At 46.5% G+C, this 19,159-nt stretch overlaps 2 protein-coding genes across 6 annotated transcripts in view; both read right to left on the bottom strand.

The window, feature by feature from the left end:
• Positions 1–1,177: 1,177 nt before the first annotated feature.
• tefb (TEF transcription factor, PAR bZIP family member b) lies at positions 1,178–14,739 on the bottom strand. 3 transcript variants are annotated; one of them, XM_077010201.1, is made up of 4 exons: positions 14,539–14,739; positions 6,822–7,244; positions 5,912–6,132; positions 1,178–4,471 (listed from the first exon to the last, which is right to left on the bottom strand). In XM_077010201.1, exons 1-4 carry the CDS (start codon positions 14,546–14,548, stop codon positions 4,256–4,258), a joined length of 870 nt encoding a protein of 289 aa, XP_076866316.1. In that variant the 5' UTR covers positions 14,549–14,739; the 3' UTR covers positions 1,178–4,255. The 3 variants fall into 3 exon arrangements, with proteins under 3 accessions (XP_076866316.1, XP_076866315.1, XP_076866314.1); XM_077010200.1 differs by lacking the exon at positions 14,539–14,739 and adding an exon at positions 10,593–10,790; XM_077010199.1 differs by lacking the exon at positions 14,539–14,739 and adding an exon at positions 8,073–8,357.
• A 111-nt stretch (positions 14,740–14,850) lies between these two features.
• The window catches only part of zc3h7ba (zinc finger CCCH-type containing 7Ba), a 13,996-nt gene continuing 9,687 nt past the window's right edge, over positions 14,851–19,159 (bottom strand). For all 3 annotated transcript variants that reach the window (XM_077010196.1, XM_077010195.1, XM_077010197.1), the window contains exons 15-23: positions 18,627–18,727; positions 18,263–18,444; positions 17,946–18,001; positions 17,625–17,854; positions 17,230–17,344; positions 17,037–17,145; positions 15,583–15,713; positions 15,283–15,452; positions 14,851–15,161 (exon numbers count right to left, since the gene is read on the bottom strand). In XM_077010196.1, coding sequence (XP_076866311.1) covers positions 14,981–15,161; positions 15,283–15,452; positions 15,583–15,713; positions 17,037–17,145; positions 17,230–17,344; positions 17,625–17,854; positions 17,946–18,001; positions 18,263–18,444; positions 18,627–18,727 — 1,275 coding nt within the window. In that variant the 3' untranslated portion in view covers positions 14,851–14,980. The remainder of the gene's footprint in view (positions 15,162–15,282; positions 15,453–15,582; positions 15,714–17,036; positions 17,146–17,229; positions 17,345–17,624; positions 17,855–17,945; positions 18,002–18,262; positions 18,445–18,626; positions 18,728–19,159) is intronic.

Here is a 19,159-nt window from a genome sequence, read left to right as displayed (position 1 = left end):
GACAAAAACATTCACTACTTGCTCCTTGTTAATGAAACACATGAAACCCATAATGAGTTTGCACACTAAAGGCAACAGGGATGTACTGCAAGTGTGGAGATGTTTGTGCGAGCATGCGCTCCCTACGGCACGTGGCCTGTGTGTGTGTGTGTGTGTGTGTGTGGTGCATACATGCTTGGCTTTGTCCTTCACCTCCTCCTTTGCGCCTCCTCATGTCCTATACCCATCAGTCTCTCTGCGTCTGCCCTCTCCTCCTTTCTCCCCGTGTCTCTGTCCTGTCTCTCACGCTGCAGCACACTGCTGTGCTGTGTATCAGTCACTCCTCCATCGTCGTCTCTCTCCAGTCCTCGCCTGTGGTCCAACTCCGTCCCTCCCTCACTGAAACCCGTTCTGTCTTTGTCTCTCTCTCTCTCACACTGACATCATCCTTCTCTTTCTTCTTAACTTTCATGCCCTGCACGTTCCCCTCATGTTTCAGCCCCTCCCTGGTCCCACCACCATCTCCCGCTAATCTCCACTAGCCCCATATCTCCACCTGCCTTCTCCACCCCGTTCGCTTCTTAGCTCCTCCGTTTCCCTCCACCCTCTTCTCACTCAACCACTCTCCTCCTGTTCATCTTCCTCACCTCCGTCACCCCCCACCCCACCGAAACGCAGACGTGATGTAACATTGTTTTCATTTGGCTAAGGTTGTTTACGTAACCCCTCTCATTCCTCTAGAATACTAATAAAACACAAACACGACGACCTGGAACTCAGAAGTGAACCCTCTTTGCATGCACTGTGTGTGTGTGTGTGTGTGAGAGGGGTGTTTGTGCAGAAATGTGCGAAGGCTTGTGTGCACCATCCCCATATGAATCACATGCTGTAATAGTGATCATGTTAATGTTAAATTTAGAATTGAAGACCATAGCATTGATATCCACAGTGCTGGCTGACTCAACAGGAGGAAATAACCTTGTTTATGCACTGTATAGATAACAGCACCAGAGCGCCAACATGCTTTACCATATGGGCGTGTGCATGTGAATGTGTGGGATTTTGCCCCACAGGCCGTGAAAGCTGTCTAGGAGTCTGATGTCGGCAGCAGCAGAAGCCAATCACAAAGCAGGAGAGCAATGACTTCAGCAAGGAGCCAATCACAAAGCAGGAGAGCAATGACTTCAGGAAAGGTCAATGAATTTAAAGTTCCACTTTATTATACAGGACACATTTAGGACATGTTGCTTTGCACAATACCTCTGACTAAATGGGAAAAAACAAACACGTCTTTATACATAAACAAAGTCTACTGAAAACATTTTTAAAATGCACCAAACGCATAAAAAACAGTCACTTTAAAAAAGAAGGTGTATGTTTCTTTAAAACAGGAATATTTTTTGGCTAAAACAATGCATTTAGAAAACAACCCTCTGAGTGCTACATATCCATAGTTAAGTATAGGAAATGCTTTCTTCGTCATTTTCAGGTATACGTCCAGAGTGGTCCTTTGCCTGCATTATGATTATCAACACAAATCACCAACTCAAATCAAAACAAAAGGGTCTGACAGCCGCATATTACACAACATACTCCAAAAACAAACAAAACCTTAATAACTCATTCATTATGTCTACATCTTTGATGTCAGAATTGACATGTATGAATAAAACGCAAAAAAATATTCAGCTATATTAAACTCTGGACTCAGGAGTAGAGGTTAATGAGTTGGTGAAGGTCTCATAGAAGACATGCTGATCTGTGCTCTAAAAACGGTGCCATGAACAAACAATGTTTTGCTTTCAGCGGTGAAACCATCTAAAGGCTGCTACCACTGCCACAACGCCCGCTGTGCTCACAAGCGCAGTGGTGGAGTTGTAATTCCACAACTAGACTTGGAGATGAACATGAAGCCTGTGATGCACACTGTGTGCAGTGGGCAGTGTGGTCATCACACGACACCATTATACTTCAGCACAGGAGACTACCGTCGTCTTCTTTATCCAGAACTCTACATCAGAATCACGTTTTACGGACAAACTGATGTATCAACACAGTCAACTCTTAAAAAGTTTCCTGTTTTATACGCTGTGAGATTTTAAGTACACTTTGTGCTTTTTTTGTGTTTCCAAAGACATTTATATTTTGTGTCTTTCAAAAGCCAAAGCAACACAAACACTTTGCCTGAAAGCTTAATGGTCCTTTCTGTTAACTTTAAATATCGTTTAAATTTACAAGGAAAAATATTTGATGTTTGAAACATTTCACCTGTGCTGGGTAATATCTGAAATCATACTCTGAAATCTGTTTTGCCTGTTCTGTGTAGAAATGTCAAATTATCCTTAATTAAGCAATGATTTTTAAAAACCACCATGTTATTGCTCGAACATTCACTCCCTCATCTGCAAAGTTGAGCTGAGCCGTCTGTGTATCCACACAGCGCCCCCTGTAGGGACGCTGCATTATTTCCCATTAGGAAAACCCTGTCAATAGTATTTCAAAATACAGGCATGAAAGAAGGTAAAAAATAATGGTGGTGTATTGCCCTGGTTTGAAAAGCTCAGACAAAACCAAAAAAATATATAAAAAACTTCCAGACCACTGTTCAACAACTGACCGGAAAACCAATTTTTGCTTACTAATCCCTGCACAGTAACTCTTTTTTAAAAACAAATATTTGATCTCTATATATAGTTACATATATTTTATTTTAAAATACTGGAGCACACATCACTATCAAGATGCAGTTCAGTAGGACAGAATCACTGGTCACTGTTAACAGTGAGAAGAACAAACAGTTAGAAATCATCACAACAGAGAAGATGACGGACCGTAGGAACGGAGATGTGGGGGCAGAAACGGGCATATGTACAGAGGCGGAGTTGGAGGCCATTGGCTGCTCCATGAGCACTGAAGATCAGGCCAGCAGCACTGCGGTAATGCAGAGCAGGGCTGCCGTCTCTGACCCCGCCCAGGCCCCGCCCAACTCCATCCAGCCCCGCCCAGCCCACGGGCATCGAGCCGAGGACCACGAACTCCAGGAAGAACCATAATAACCACCTTCTCGTTACAAACGCTCTAGTCTAGCCTTTCCCTTGAAGGAATCAAAAGCCATAAAGTCACATTATGTTCGATGCAGACCGAAACGTCTGGTGGACTTCGGCGTCCAGAGTTTGGAGATCCCTGATGTACTGTAAGCGCATGTGCTGATAGAGATGCGAGTGTGTGGGCCGTAGCCCACAGACCTTGGGAAGAATAACAGTCAGCGCCCCCCTCCACCACCGTGGGCCGTGGCCCCCTCACCAGTCACGGAAGGAGTGGTGGGGTTTGTATGGCACAGGACATACATCATTGCTTCAGGACTGTGAGTCATGCTTTGATCTGTGCGGAGAAAACCAACTAAAAAAAACAAAAACTAGACGTTTACTGCTAATCGCACAGTACACAAACAAACACATTATACTGAGTGCAAACTTGGGAGAAGATCGACACACACACACACACACACACACTGGACAACATGCATTTCTCACAAACACAGGAGCTAGAAAAGAAGTTGGAGGTCACAGGTGCTGTGGGCGTGGCTGTTCCAAACTCCACCCCTTTCTGTCCTTCGTCCTTCGACTCATGACGGACAGGTGTCTGCTCCCGCCTCCAGCTTCACACGGCAGCTGGCTGGACGGCCTCCCTCTCACTCGCCGCGAATAAATCAACAATCCTGCCTTTTCCTGTGCCGCTGACGGCCAAGCTGTTGTACGTGCCTTCGCTAGAGTGGACAGAGAGTGGGTCAACTGCTCGTGCTCCAAGATTAGGGGAAGGTGAAAGGTGAGGAGGGGGTCATTAGTATTAGGAGGGCTTCATGCTTTGGCTCTGTGTGTGGTCTTGTAACTCTGTCTCCGTGACAATGTTCTGTATGAGTTTGGACTGGATGTTTCCTGCTTTGTCCGGTTTTGCTGGGTCCAGTCGAGTCTCCAGAACGGCCTCTGGAACTCGGTCGCAGGGTCACTGCTTTGTGTGTGTTCCTGTCTTTGTTTTGTTGTTGTATTTCTCTTTTGTTTTACTGTATTTGAACCTGGTGCGTTCAACTTGTGATAAAAACCAAACATCTGAACCGCACGCGTGAATCGGAGCAAGCCGCTCTGCACGTCACCGTGGCCGTCCCACACCCCATTTACCCACAATCCCCCGTCCACTGTAATCTGGAACCGTGTGAATAGTTGGGAGTTTGCTGGATTTGTTCCGTGTTAATCTGGCGTGTCTTGTTGAAGTGTGTCCTCTACAGGGGCCCGTAGCGGGTCTCGTACAGGGCCACGATCTTCTTGCAGCGGTTGCAGTCCTTGCGCAGTTCAGCCACTTCCTGTCGCAGTGCCGCATTCTCTCGCTCCAAGAAGGAGGCGCGCACGGCGATCTGATTCTCCTTCAGACGCCGCGCGTCCCGGGAACGCTTCGCCGCCACGTTGTTCTTCTTCCTCCTCGACCAGTACTTATCGTCCTGCCACAGAGAGAGAGAGAGAGAGAGAGAGAGAGAACAGAGGAACACAGAGGAAGAAACGGATGGTGGAGGAATAGACAGAGAGAGAGAAGATGGGGGGAAGATTCCAGGTTGGACAGTTATGGTGGAATGTAGTCCCCTTTTCATCAACAGTGTCTTTGAGATTGTCCTCTCTGACAGTGGCAGTGTTTCAATCTGCAGTTTACAAAATGATTACCTAATTACCTATGTCTGCTAATTTACATAATTATGACATAATCGCTATCTAATTATGCACCTGATTACCTGCATATGAAAAGCAGCACTCTACAGTTTAAAAAAGTTGAACACAATCAATGTTGTTGATATAGCTCCACCATGTCACTATCAACCCATCTCACTTTTTTATTCTGTATTTAATTATTATTTTATTCAGGAATGGTATATAGAAGCAGTTTCCCAGGCAACAGACCTAGATGGTTAATGAAGGGTTTTCGTGCAGGTTATGTTCAGCTAAAATCCAGCTCTGAGATTCAGATGAAACATGACTGATACATGTTTACCCAGAATTCCTTCATCGGGTTATAGCTTTGATTTACCCTCTGCCTTCTACACTAACCAGAAACCTCTGAAATTCTTTGAAAAACCTGTGAAAGTTTCTGCAAAACAGCCAAAAAAATCATTATATGGAAGCCACGCAGTGTTTCCTAGACCACAGGCTCTATCACGCCAGGCATCTATGGCTGTTCTGGGTTGCTGTTCCCACTTCTATACACCCGATTGGCCAGCGGTCACAGAGCTTGAGGTGTGAACCAAACAAAGCCTTGTATTGAGAAGGTCCATCAGAGAATCCAAGCACTGATCCAGGATCATCCTCCACTGTCCATGGATCGGGTGTCTCCAGTTCACCGATTGGCCAGCAGGTCATAACTGGCACAGTGTCTATGCAGCTTTGTCTTCACAGAGACAAAGCCTCACACTTCAGTGTTGAGACAGTGTGCGGTTACACCCCAGCTAGTGCACAAGTCCCTGAGCTGTCCTGACACATTCAAACTAAACACGCCCACTGCGTCCTGCCCAGCATGCTGAACTCATGCTTAAGAATATCCTAGAATATTAGAGCAGGCGTATCCAGCTCTGGCAGATTAGGGCTGGAACTCAACTCTGCACAGTGGAGGATTTCCACTCCTTTATTGCCATTTTCAAGAAATACACAAGCTGAATGAGTTATCTGGTCTTTAGTTTGTTTTTGATCAAGCTGGGAGCACCACTTAAAACTCCCCTAACTCAATACTGTTCCTATAAGACACTTCCTGACAAACCACTGATCCAGGAGCCTGTGGGAATATGCGGAAACCTGCCATCACAGCTGGGGCCCCAATAGGGGAGGCGGGGCTTCACCAGCAGAGGCGGGGCCTCACCAGCAGGGGCGGGGCTTCACCAGCAGGGGCGGGGCCTCACCTTGGCATCCTCAGGGACGAACACTTTCTTCGCCTTTTTGATCATGGGCTGAGGCTTCAGTTCGTCTTCTGTGAAGCGGTGCTTGCGTGGGTTGAAGAGCTCGCCACCTGGAATGCTGGACAGAACCAGGTCTGTTGGATCTGGCTGGAAGTTCACGTTCACCTCGATGTCCTCTGGGTTGATCGGTGATGGGGCTACGTGTTCTGAGTCAACTTTGGCCGCTGAAGGGAAAACACGTTCAAAAGAATAAAAAAATTATTATTTTTCCCACATGAAAAACATAACTCTACACAGTTTGCATTACGAGATCAGTTCACATTTAGTCTTCTAAAAAGACAAATCAGAATGAGCCAATTTGACTACCATATTGGCTGGTATTGGATAGCCACAAAAAGAAAAACTACATACTATATTAAACTAAAATGATCAAACCACTTAATTGTATGTAGATCCAAAATTTAAAAATGACAGAATTCAGACTAAACAGCATTCAGATTAAACAGCATTCATATGAGAAATGTCATCAGTAATAAGATGCCTGCCACCCATCACCATACATCATTAAATGCCCAATCTACGTCTGTGCTGTTTCTGAGAGCCTCTCTAGCCAAACTGCAGGTCTTGTGTAGATACATGTCTGTGTATATGTGTAGGGAGCTTCTGAACATATGTATGGCATGTCTTCAAATGCAAGCCCAAGATGGAGGCTGACATGTTGTTAAAATATAGGATACAGATGTAAAACCATCTGTGTGTGTGCGTACAAGTCTGTGTTCCATATGGTTCTGACATACTTGTGGGTTTCGAAATGTGTATTTAAATGTACAGTATGGGTCTTTCAACAAAGATACGTGTGTTTATGGTTTACAGTCACATACAGGTGTAAACATCTCGACCCACATCCTCTCACCTGGAGCATTTTCCATCACCTGGAGCTCAGCTTTGTCATCTTTGCATCCCTTGTCTTCCTCTTTCCCATGTTCAGCTTTTGCTTTTGCTTTTCCCTCAGGCACCTCTGGGGCTACTGTGGGGGCCTCTGGAGCCTTGGCAACCCCCTGAACCTCATCGCTAAGGCGCTCCTGTTCTAGACTCTTCTGTAGCTCCTCCTCCAGAGCAATGGGGATTCTGTTTTCCAGGAGGAACTCGTCCAGGTCCATGTACTCCAGGTGGAAGTTCTCCCCATCATAGGGGATGGTCTTCTCCCATATGGCGGGGGTCAGAGAGGCTGAGACTCCACCTGTAGCCCCAGACCCATCACTCCCACCACCACCACCACCACCATCACCTCGGGGCTCCCCATCGTCAGGAGGGTTCAACTTCTCCTTCTCTATCTCTGCAACAGAGAAATTATGAGGTTGTGAAAGACAAATAATCAATGAATAGGAACCTCACATAACACCAGAAGGCACGTTGTGATGCTCCTGTGCATGTGACCGCCTTCTGCTATATCGTATTGAGGAGGCCAATATTGCAATAGTGACTAACAAACGATACATCGTGCAGACCAAGACATATTGCACACAAAACGCCTGACCTGGTATCCAGATCTACAAATGAAACAGCAAATATATCTATGCCATACATATTAAGAGAGGACGCACAACAAAGTAACAAAAACCAAGACATTGCGACAAGCCAGGGCTGGCCGAACGGACTGGGGCAACTTCGGATAGAGTCTCCAGCAAAACGATACACGCGCAGTTCTCAAACCGTAGGAAGACGTGAGGAATCAAAACAGAACCCATGCTTGGTACCACTGTGTAGTTTTAATGTTGTGATGTGCTACTGGTTATATCCGGACTATTCAGAAGGAACCACAACACGAAAACACAGCAAAGAACTTTGTGTTCTTTTGGGCACGGCTCCTGGCGCTACTAGGAAGTGCACCGAGTTCTGTCCACAGCTTCACCGCCCTGTTCATTTCGTGTCAACGGCTGACAAACGGTACACAAGGGACCGGTTATAGGTGGAAACAGAACCACCGAGAGACCTTTACGAGGACCACGACAGAAATGAACTTTAGACAGTGACTACAGCTGCGGTGGGCTCGCCGATCCCCAAACTCCGCATAACCGCGTTTGCGTATTCTCAGCACTGGTAGTCCACACCAATAACTACACATATCAAACGGGTACCATCAGACCAGAACCAGAACCCTCACCGTCGTCCCGATCCTCCAGAATGTTGGGTGGTGGGATATCCATTATTTTCTTTAAAACGAAAGGGAACGATTTCTGCGGACCATTGCAGGGTGCGCTGGCCAGAGTACGCGTCGTGTGCTCGGACATCATCCTCACACTTTAATGTGACCAGTACAGGCTGGACCACCTCCAGATATGCTAGATCTTGCCTTAGTTATGTCTGCCTGAAACGTACTGGTAGCACCAGTAAAAACACCGTATCTCCACGCTCGATGGTATTCAGCTCAAATCCTACATGTTTCATGAGCCACACGCCTCCCCAGACCATAGTGAGCTCCCATTTGTCGGTTCTGACCCAAGTCATGAATATTAACCAGAAAACATCGTAACGCGTCTCCAACCTAAATCACACGGAGTTTATTCTCCTGCCCATAGGTGAACTTCATACTATAGGATGAACACCCCATGTTCAGAATATCAACAGAAAATAAGACACTGTTTCTGTCACAGCCGGTTTATATAAAACTCTTCACTAATTCTATTTCTGCATCGATGAAGCCAGTGGCAATCTTCCATGACTAGTTTAACACAAAATATGATATCTTGGTCGCGTAAATTGTCAAAGATTGGCCAGTAGTATTTTTTAGCGAAATTACTTCTATTCACTTCTATTAAGTGAATGCTGTGACTCAAACAGCGAGCAAATAGTCTCTTTCATTCTATATTAATATATATATTGTAAATTAGAGTCAATATATCTGGACCTAATTATAATTTCATCAATTTAAAACTGTGTCAACGTTTTTAGGCTCTGCTCGTAATACTTTTACGTGCCCTCACGTTGCTGTATTTTTAAACACCGCTTGGCCAACCGCTCGTGTCCAAACACGTGCTCCGCTAATGGGCGTGGCCAGCCGTGCGCGCGAGGAGTGGCGTCAGAGGCACGACGCGGTGGCCGCGGGAGACACGCACTCGTCAACTCGTCTCCATGATTTGCTATCACCGCACTGAATATTCGAAATAAGTGCATATATACTTTTGTATATAAAATGTACTCAAACTCGCACACGGACCCACCACTATTTTGTGAATTAGTGCAGGAACAGTGTGTGCTGTGAACACTTAGATCGGGCGTCACCATGTGGATGCAGAGTAATGAGAAGCGTTTTCACGGCGCAGCACCTACACAAGTCACTACCTAAGCACGCGCGCCCTCCTGCTTGTAAACCATATAACGAAGAATTTGGTCATCGCTACTTTCCGGTGACCGACTTAAAAGTTGAATGGCACCAAACATTCCTGTCAAAAAGACGAGCATCTGCAGTAAAAGTATGAATTGAAAGGCACGGTGAGTTGGGGTGTCCTGGAGAATGTCGCTGACCTGATGTCTAGAACTGCCATCTTTTAGCTTATCAGGCACCAACAGGCTGCCAAAACACACTTCTACAACTACAGAGTTATGAAACAACAGTTAATAACTACAACTACATAGTTATGAAGTATCTAACAACAACGATGGATGTTGTGGTTTTGTAAAGTTAGGCTGTGGCTGTGGGTACTGCATGTCTGATAAACTGATATTTAAGTTGACCTGGGTTTAGCACACGGCAATAATAACCCACAAGGCTTCTGGGAAACAAGGGCCCAAATTCTTCCTGATAAGCTCAGATTCCACATGTTAAGACTTCCCCTGAACTGTCATGCAACACTATTATTGTCCTTGGTGAACCTGAACCTATTATTTGAGTAGCTATCAGTTTTCAGAGTGGCCTGAATGAAAGGAGTTTTGGCTAGCTATGATTAAATGAGTGACAAATATTTTTTCATTTCTGAAAAACAACACCACATCTGATTTGAGATGCATACATACAATCCTGTAATTACGTTTATGGTTCTAACCGGAGTTTCCGGGTGGATTATCATAGCTTTTCCCATGCTTTTCTTTTTCCATGCAATCATGTGCACCAGCGATAGAAAATCAAAACGTAGATCAAACCCCCTAATCTGACTTAATAATTAGCTCCGAGGTATACTTTTAGGTGGTCGTTTAATACCAGCTGGGGAGATTCAGAGACCCACTGCAGTAGGTAAATAAACATAAGGCATTAAATATGAAGTCATTGTAATATCCTGAATGACCTCAAACTATAAGTCGCACGATAATAAACTGCACATTGGGGATCTTTAGAGCCTGGGACGAGGATACGTCACGTGCATGCCCCCTCGCAGTAACTTTTAAGTGGATCAGTAATCTCAGCACTCGCGAGGGACTTACGGGGCACGTGCAGCCCTCCACATGATTATTCTTTCAGAACCCAATACGCAACAACTGTTTTTGCCTTTAAATTTCATTTTTTTAATTTTATTGTACAATATTCCCAGCATTTAAAAAATTGGGCACACCTTTCCTGAACATTTCTGCGCAACGTAGGCTACGCCTTTACGACGTGCGTCAATAAACGTTGCAATAGAACGCAGTTACAATTCATAAAACATCATATCTTAACATTAACCTGAACTTTACTAGTAAATATTCTTACCAGTATCATCAAAGTCAAGAAAAGAGACGGGAAAGTCCAAGTAGGTTTTGTAAACCTGTCGCATGTCACTTAGACCGCTGAGCGAAAACATTCAAATCAAAGTTAATAAATTAAATCTCACTCCAGGATTCAGTGACACACATACACGTTTTGATCTGTACATTAACCATACAGGTTGTAACTGGCAAAGCAACGTTCAGCATCTCTCGGTCACGAGGCAGCGCCGTTAATTCTAGCAGGTGGGACGGTCTCATCCTCATGAATATTCAAATAGTGCAGGTGGTAAGCCAATAGTTTGCATGCTATTATAATTAGTGACAACGGGGTGCGGCACGTCTCATTTAGTTTAAGACTAACTAAATATTTCTTAATTTGGCGCAGTTCCTTGGACTATTAAAAATAGGCTAGAAGTGTGAACGTAGTATGGCAAAATGAAAACCAACCACATTTAAAAAACAATAATTAAGAAAGCATATAGGCTAGATAAATAGAGACCACAACATTAAAACCCAAGAGAAACTCGGGGATTCCAGCAGCAAATCTAGAGCGCAAAAAATAAATATTCCGCAGATAATAGAAATAAGCATAAAAATAAACATTTCAGTATAAATTCGAGTATGTACTAAAGTACGAAGTGGTAAAGTTCTTAGTGTAAAGTGACGGCGCAGTGGGGTTAATCGCAGAGTAGATGAACGATGAAGTTTAATAAAAGTGCAAATGATGCAAAACAGAAATATAGGATTTGCGGCAACGTGATGACCAGAGTGTCCAGAGCGCAGTGAACGCAGTAAACAAATAAGCACTAGCGGACAAAAAGCGCACGGATCCTTGGCAACGAGGTGTAGCTGGCTAGAACCTCCCGTGCGATTCTCTGCTACCGCAGCTTCTAAAGGCGCGTTTAGGTGTTCATACACGAACTCCAGCACAGAAGAGGCGGCGACCTGAACCAGTCATGGTGAAGGAATACAACGGCATCAAGTTACGGGCGACTGTTATCCACAGACGCACCGCTTCAATAGGCCGTTCGCCCTCAACACGGGTCACGGCACCAGAGGTCACGAGGCTGGTGGTTTTTTGTTGCCAAGATAAGCAATCACTTGCATAAACGTAACATTCTGTATAGTCCATGTCTCTTTACAGTTGCGAATAATAACAAACTGGAGCATTTAATCCTTTTAGAAAACATTTTAATTGGTATTATTTGGTCCATTTGGCTTTTACATAAAGCAGATTTACACGATAGAGGGCAAAACTAAAAATACAAAATAAAAGTCCCACCTTTCACACTGCTGCACTCAAGTCATAACCAGGAAATTACTTCTTCTGAACATCAGCACATTGTAGACGGGCTGTGTGGTAGAGGTCAGTGTGGTAGTGGGTTTACGATGTCTAAAACAATTCAAGATGCCAAAAAAGATTTCAAGGAATCTCAACATACACCAAATATGATCGCCAACGAAGAAAATAGTCAGCTACTGTTAACTGTTTATAATTGTGAAAATGTAAATTAACCATTTTCTTTACCTACATTTTCATTACAGTAATGAAATAAATCAATAGAATTAAAAACTGCATAAACATAGACAAGAACAAAAACAGCCCCCTCAAATGTGTGTGTATTAACCCAACACTTCAGTGTCCTCCTGAGTTCTGAGTCACTGACAGCTACACATTTTACCCAGATGTCTCAATAAACACAATGATTCATCGCCATAGTGACATAACACACTTTTGCATATCACAACAAATAATTAATCTCAAACAGTATTATCCAGAGCTCCCTCCACGATCAGGCCCCGTCCCTGTACCTCAGCAGCCAACACAACATGCCTGTTCTGACCCAAGAGACAATGCTGATTTGGGTCAGCTGCAGTTCGGACCGAGTTAAGCCGTAATCTGAGCACTGCGCTCTCTGCTCCTGTGGTGTGCTTGTCTTGCAGCGCCATCGTGGGTGGTGAGCCCACAGACGCTGGTCAGCTCCACCCACAAACCCTCAGTCGTGGGTGGTGAGCCCACAGACGCTGGTCAGCTCCACCCACAAACCCTCAGTCGTGGGTGGTGAGCTCACAGACGCTGGTCAGCTCCACCCACAAACCCTCAGTCGTGGGTGGTGAGCCCACAGACGCTGGTCAGCTCCACCCACAAACCCTCAGTCGTGGGTGGTGAGCCCACAGACGCTGGTCAGCTCCACCCACAAACCCTCAGTCGTGGGTGGTGAGCTCACAGACGCTGGTCAGCTCCACCCACAAACCCTCAGTCGTGGGTGGTGAGCCCACAGAAACTGGTCAGCTCCACCCACAAACCCTCAGTCTGTTCTCAGGACACCAAGCAACAAGGGGAGCATCAGCGTCTTACATTTTCAAGTCAAGAGCAACTTTAGCAAACACAGCCATGGGACTGTCGGCGTGTTTGGGAAGCACCAAACGATCACTAGAGCGTTCAGAGGCGTTTGAGTCGGTCTCAATCCGTATAGATGTGGCAGGAACAGTAGTTCCAGTGGTCCTCGGGTTCAGCACTAGGAGTGCGTGGGGCTAATACTTCTGTGAAAGGCACACTGATCAGCACAGAAGGCACGCCGTGTGTTTAATGCAGGGTGCCAGAATGGATGACATGCAGTTCTGGGACTGCATTGTGGGGTGGTGGAAGTGATGGTGGTATGTGTGGTGAGGGTTGTGGTGAGGATAGTGTGTGTGGAGATGGTGGTGGTGGTTGTGGTGGTGAGGATGGTGGTGGTTGTGAGGGTGGTGGTTGATGATAATTATCTACCTTGCTCCACGATCCATTAAGATGCTGTACAGTTTTCATTGCAAAGTGTTTGAAAAAGCAACACAATATTCCAGAGATAAGCAGATATCAGCTATCCTATGGTTCAAATCTGCAAGCGCCATTTATTAAAAAATGAAGTAAAATTAAGCTGTTTCGGAGAGTACATGTCCAGTCTTAAAGCAACTACATCAACCTGCTTGTCTGAAGTTTCTACACAATGTTGCTGGTGCTCTCCTGTCTCTTCACAACATGTCCGACAACAAACGTGCCCCAACGCACAGTCCAACTAACAGACACTAATGTTAAAAGGCGTCTTGGATTTACAGTCCAAGTCATTTCCCCCCAAAAACCAGAACATCTTTCTCTTTGTTTAAATTTTGCATCAGGTTTAAACACCTTCAGACAGAAGACAGACTAATCCAACATCAAATTTATCCAGCACCTTCATGCACGAGACAGTAAGAGATGGTTTGCTGACTTCAGATTAATCATAATCTCTGACTAAAAAATAATTGCCACGAAAATGCCCATCCTCATTGAAAGTGCAATTTAATCAAACATCAAATTTAACCTGTTCAAAACATGTTGCTCTTGATGAGTTTTTCTGTGTCCATTTTCATTTAGCTATACAGTCACATGTCATCTTTTCTATTAGCTTCCCATAATCTAGCCATTTTAATTTTTAAAACAGGTCTATACCCATATATTTTTTTAGCTAAGCAACACAAGCCAGCTGACTGTGACACACATACTGTCTATGTGGGCACACTAAACCAACCAACTTAAAAAAAGAAACGTAAAAAAAAATCTAATTTGAGCATGACAGCTTGCTGTCTTAAGACATCTAAAACGCCTCCTTGGTTCAACGACACCTGGCAGTGTTACGGCACTTTTCACGTCTGGTCTTGGCACAAGCCAACACTGCCTGTAAACAACTCTGACGCAGGCAATGCATTATGGGTAAAAATGGCAGTACTGAAACGTTAAAGGTTGTTAAAGCACCAACACCTGCTGGTTCCCAGTGTGACCTTTACGAATTAAACTTGGTATCTGTTTTAAAAAAAACAAACAAGTTTTCACCTCCATTCATGCCGATTGATGACTTATGTAAAGTCATGTGACAAAGGTGACAGAATGCTTGTTACTAACAAGCAAGCAGTGAAAGCCACGTACATCTCACCCGACATCATTCAGCTGACAGTGGGGTGGTGGGTGGACGTCTACGAGAACACCGGCACCAGACGCACTGCTGCACGTGACCCGTCAGGGCCCCACGTGAGTGGTGGCGTGTGATGACAACAAGGGTGTGGAGCTGTGCGGAGGCTGACAGGATCACCTCCTTTACCCACCTGCAGCAGCTGATGCAAACGGGGGAACAGCACTGGGAATCATATGACTCAGATCAAGGGGACAATGTGCAAAAATATCATTATATATATATATATATATATATATATATATATATATATATATATATATATATATATATATATATATGAGACAATCATGTGTGTCATAAGGGAATAAGAATAACTTGTGTGGCAGTGGCAATACATGCATGGCCGGGTCAATATGTAAGTCAAAACGGGTGTGTGTGTGTGTGTGTGAGTGTGTGTGTGTGTTCAGTCATGCAGGAGGAAGTTGTATTTCCCAAAGTCAGTGTCATTCGGTGCAATCAACATATCAGCACGAGCTTTGTCCAGCCTCCTGCGCAGGAAGTCCCGCCTCTCCCGCCACTCCTGTAGCTCCTCCTCGCTGTGGGCGTGGTCACAGCTCAGGCCCTCGCTACAGCCATCCGGCAGCCTGGGAAAACACGGGAACACAAATAAAGGGGAAAACGCTGAGCGTGCTGTGACTGGGCGGAGCACCGACACACACACACACACACACAGAGGGACCCACGGGCAGGCTGGCGGGCGCCTACCTGGGGCAGAGGGAGAAGTAGCGTCCAGGGAAGCGCTGTGTCCAGGACAGACTCTCGTCCTCCCCCGCGCCGCTCAGCACACGGTCCTTGTGTCGCTCGGACGAGATGTGACGTTGCCACTGGCGCTCACTGTTGCTGTGTTTCCCACACAGACGGCAGTGGAAGCCGTCCTGACACACACACACACACACACACACACACACACACACACAAAACAATTGGTGGTCCCTAAAAGTGGTGCAATTTCTGAGTCTCTCATTCTCTCTCTGACACACACACACACACACACAGATTATTCACCATAGGTTCAGCAAAGTCTGTTGGCATGGTAATCTGCTTCTCCTCTATTGGCTGGGGCAGAGGGCTGCTCGCCTGTCTCTTGGTCTGATTGGTCGTCATCCACACATCATAGACTTGCTGCAAGTCCCGCACTGCAAAACACACAATCACCCATAATCAGGAACTGCACTCAAACAAGCAGGTCAAACCCCAACTTTTGATGTTGCTTCAGTTGATTGTACAGAGGCAAATCTAGCCAATGGAATCCTCCGAAACACATAACGCAGATCAGCCCTCTGATTGGCTGAATCCTCTTTAAAATTCAGTTCTAGCACACCGATGGTGTAATAAGTAAAAGCATTTTACAGATGCAAGAAAAAAACTGCCAGATGTAGCGACAGATGTTACACGGCTCGTGTTACATAATGACGGTGTGATGTGATTGGAGGCAGGTGTCTGAGAGGCAGTGTTACGTAATGAGGGTGTGATGTGATTGGAGGCAGGTGTCTGAGAGGCAGTGTTACGTAATGAGGGTGTGATGTGATTGGAGGCAGGTGTCTGAGAGGCAGTGTTACGTAATGACGGTGTGATGTGATTGGAGGCAGGTGTCTGAGAGGCAGTGTTACGTAATGAGGGTGTGATGTGATTGGAGGCAGGTGTCAGAGGCAGTGTTACGTAATGAGGGTGTGATGTGATTGAAGGCAGGTGTCTGAGAGGCAGTGTTACGTAATGAGGGTGTGATGTGATTGGAGGCAGGTGTCTGAGAGGCAGTGTTACGTAATGAGGATGTGATGTGATTGGAGGCAGGTGTCTGAGAGGCAGTGTTACGTAATGAGGATGTGATGTGATTGGAGGCAGGTGTCAGAGGCAGTGTTACGTAATGAGGGTGTAAAGTGATTTGAGGCAGGTGTCTGAGAGGCAGTGTTACGTAATGAGGGTGTGATGTGATTGGAGGCAGGTGTCTGAGAGGCAGTGTTACGTAATGAGGGTGTGATGTGATTGGAGGCAGGTGTCTGAGAGGCAGTGTTACGTAATGAGGGTGTGATGTGATTGGAGGCAGGTGTCTGAGAGGCAGTGTTACGTAATGAGGGTGTGATGTGATTGGAGGCAGGTGTCTGAGAGGCAGTGTTACGTAATGAGGATGTGATGTGATTGGAGGCAGGTGTCTGAGAGGCAGTGTTACGTAATGAGGATGTGATGTGATTGGAGGCAGGTGTCAGAGGCAGTGTTACGTAATGAGGGTGTAAAGTGATTTGAGGCAGGTGTCTGAGAGGCAGTGTTACGTAATGAGGGTGTGATGTGATTGGAGGCAGGTGTCTGAGAGGCAGTGTTACGTAATGAGGGTGTGATGTGATTGGAGGCAGGTGTCTGAGAGGCAGTGTTACGTAATGAGGGTGTGATGTGATTGGAGGCAGGTGTCTGAGAGGCAGTGTTACGTAATGAGGGTGTGATGTGATTGGAGGCAGGTGTCTCACCGCCCGTGTTCTTCATGTAGGTCCACAGCTCCTTCTCCTCGGGGCTGTGGGCGAAGGAGCAGTTCCCGATGTAGTTACACTTCTTCTGCTTCAACATGTGCACACAGATCTGGAGGGGGACAAACGGCACGTCCCTTAGGGCACCTGGAAGACACCTGTGGGGCAGTGCTGGAAACGCTGGGAGGGCACTCACGTCGTACTGCGGCGGGTGCGGAGGGTACGTCTTGGAGAAGGGCAAAGGTCGCACGGCCACCCAGTTCTCCCTCTGAGGAGACTTCACCAAAAGTACCCTGTGCTCTTTAGTCCAGCTAGAGAGGGAGGGAGTGGGAGAGAGAGGAGGAGAGAGAGAGGGAGAGAGGAGGAGAGAGAGGGAGTGGGGGAGAGAGGAGGAGAGGGGGGTGGTAAAAGGGTAAAATAAACCGGTGTGGTCATTCAGAATGAGTGATCCACAGATAACAGAACGAGAAACAGCAAAACTAGCACAAAAAGCAAAAACATCCGAGGTGCTGTTCGTCGTAACGGGAGGCCCGGAAGGATCAGGTCGCGGTGCTGACCCGGACCGTGCCGCGGTGCCGTGGCAGTGTGCACCTGTGTCGCGCCTTGGCACTGCAGTACTTCTGGAGCCGGTCCGCTTCGCTCACAAGGCCGTCCTTGCAGCACTGGCCGCACACAAACTTCATCAGCAGGTGCAGACCCGGGCCCGAAACGCTCGCCGCTCCAGCTGTCTGGACCGGTCCCGCCTTCCCGTTTGGCTCCGCCCCCTTGCCAACCCCCTCCCCTTTGGCTGTGGTGCCATTGGTTTGGGTCACGGGCATGGCCTTTGGAACAGTATTAGAGCATTAGGGCTGTGCTATGGTGTTAAAGCATCAGAGATGAAGGTTGTGAGTGCGGATTAAAGGCGGAGCTCACCCTCTGTTTGTGCCAATGCTTCTTTGACTCTTGCACAATCTCCTCATGATTGACACCTACACACATGCACGCGCACACACAGAGGGTGTGTGAGAGAGAGGGGGGGGGGGGGGGGGGGGAGACGCTTTAGATTATGCTGCCCCCTGCTGGCTGCTTGTTTCCTAGCAATCTTCCAAGTAACACACAACATGCACACATAACACAGATGTCTGTGGGTGTTTGTGTCACCTTCAAACATATGTACATGTGTGTTTGAAGGTGACACAAACATACGTGTGTGTAAGGGTAAGTGTGTGTGTGTGTGTGTGTGTGTGTACCATGGTCCTTTTCCAGTATCCAGCACTTGAGTTCCACGAGCGAGTGGGCGAAGGAACACCTTCCCTCGTGCGGACAGCCGTAACGCAGCTCACGCCGACACACGTCGAACTGACAGTGCGGCCGCAGGGGACGGATCTTACTGCAGCCCGTACTGCTGTTCTTTACCGTGTGAACCAGGCACCTGCGTGCAGAGAGGGAGACAGAGAGAGAGACAGACGGAGACAGAGAGAGAGACAGGGGTTTCAGGGGAGAGATGAACACAGAGAGAGAGAGAGAGAGAGAGAGAGATAAGGGAGAGAGAGAGACGGGGGAAAGAGTGTGATGAGAGTGGAGCGGCCACTCTGGTGTTGGGAGAAGACTGACTTGTGTCTGTCGAACGGGTGTTGGGAGAGAGCGTTAGAACACACGGACGGATCCTCCTTACACCTCCTGCTGATGATCCGAGGTTTGGTGTCAAAGCACACCTGACACACACACACACACACACACACACAGATGAACATCAGCAAGCCATTGTGTATGTGTGTGTACATCCATGTGTGTGTGTGTGTGTGTGTGTGTGTGTGTGTGTGTGTACATCCATGTGTGTGTGTGTGTGTGTGTGTGTGTGTGTGTACATCCATGTGTGTGTGTGTGTGTGTGTGTGTGTGTGTGTCTGGACTAGGTATCAGCATTCATTCTTGCGTATAGCAGTGTCCTAGTTCAACGGTAACTTGGACTCAGACCTTCTATACAGGCTAGAATACGTAGTAGATGACAAAGCACTTTTGTTAAATCACTCTGGATAAGAGCACCAGCTCAGTGACACCACTGTGAGTGTGTGTGTGTGTGTGTGTTCGTTCATGTACGTACACAGATGAAGGTGAACATGCCATTGTTTGTATGTGTGTGTGTGT

Source organism: Brachyhypopomus gauderio, chromosome 6 (genome assembly GCF_052324685.1).
Source record: "Brachyhypopomus gauderio isolate BG-103 chromosome 6, BGAUD_0.2, whole genome shotgun sequence".
NCBI lineage: Eukaryota > Metazoa > Chordata > Actinopteri > Gymnotiformes > Hypopomidae > Brachyhypopomus > Brachyhypopomus gauderio.
Note: the sequence above shows the minus strand (reverse complement) of the source record. Positions and strands in the feature narration are given on the sequence as shown.

Bases quoted from the DNA above. Each gene is read 5' to 3' on its own strand.
- tefb (XM_077010199.1), bottom strand. From the start codon at position 8,202: ATGATGTCCGAGCACACGACGCGTACTCTGGCCAGCGCACCCTGCAAT. The intron at 7,245-8,072 runs GTGAGGGTTCTG...TCTCTGTTGCAG, and splicing joins TCTGGAGGATCGGGACGACG to AGATAGAGAAGGAGAAGTTG. The intron at 4,472-5,911 runs GTGAGGCCCCGC...TCTCTGTGGCAG, and splicing joins TCGTCCCTGAGGATGCCAAG to GACGATAAGTACTGGTCGAG.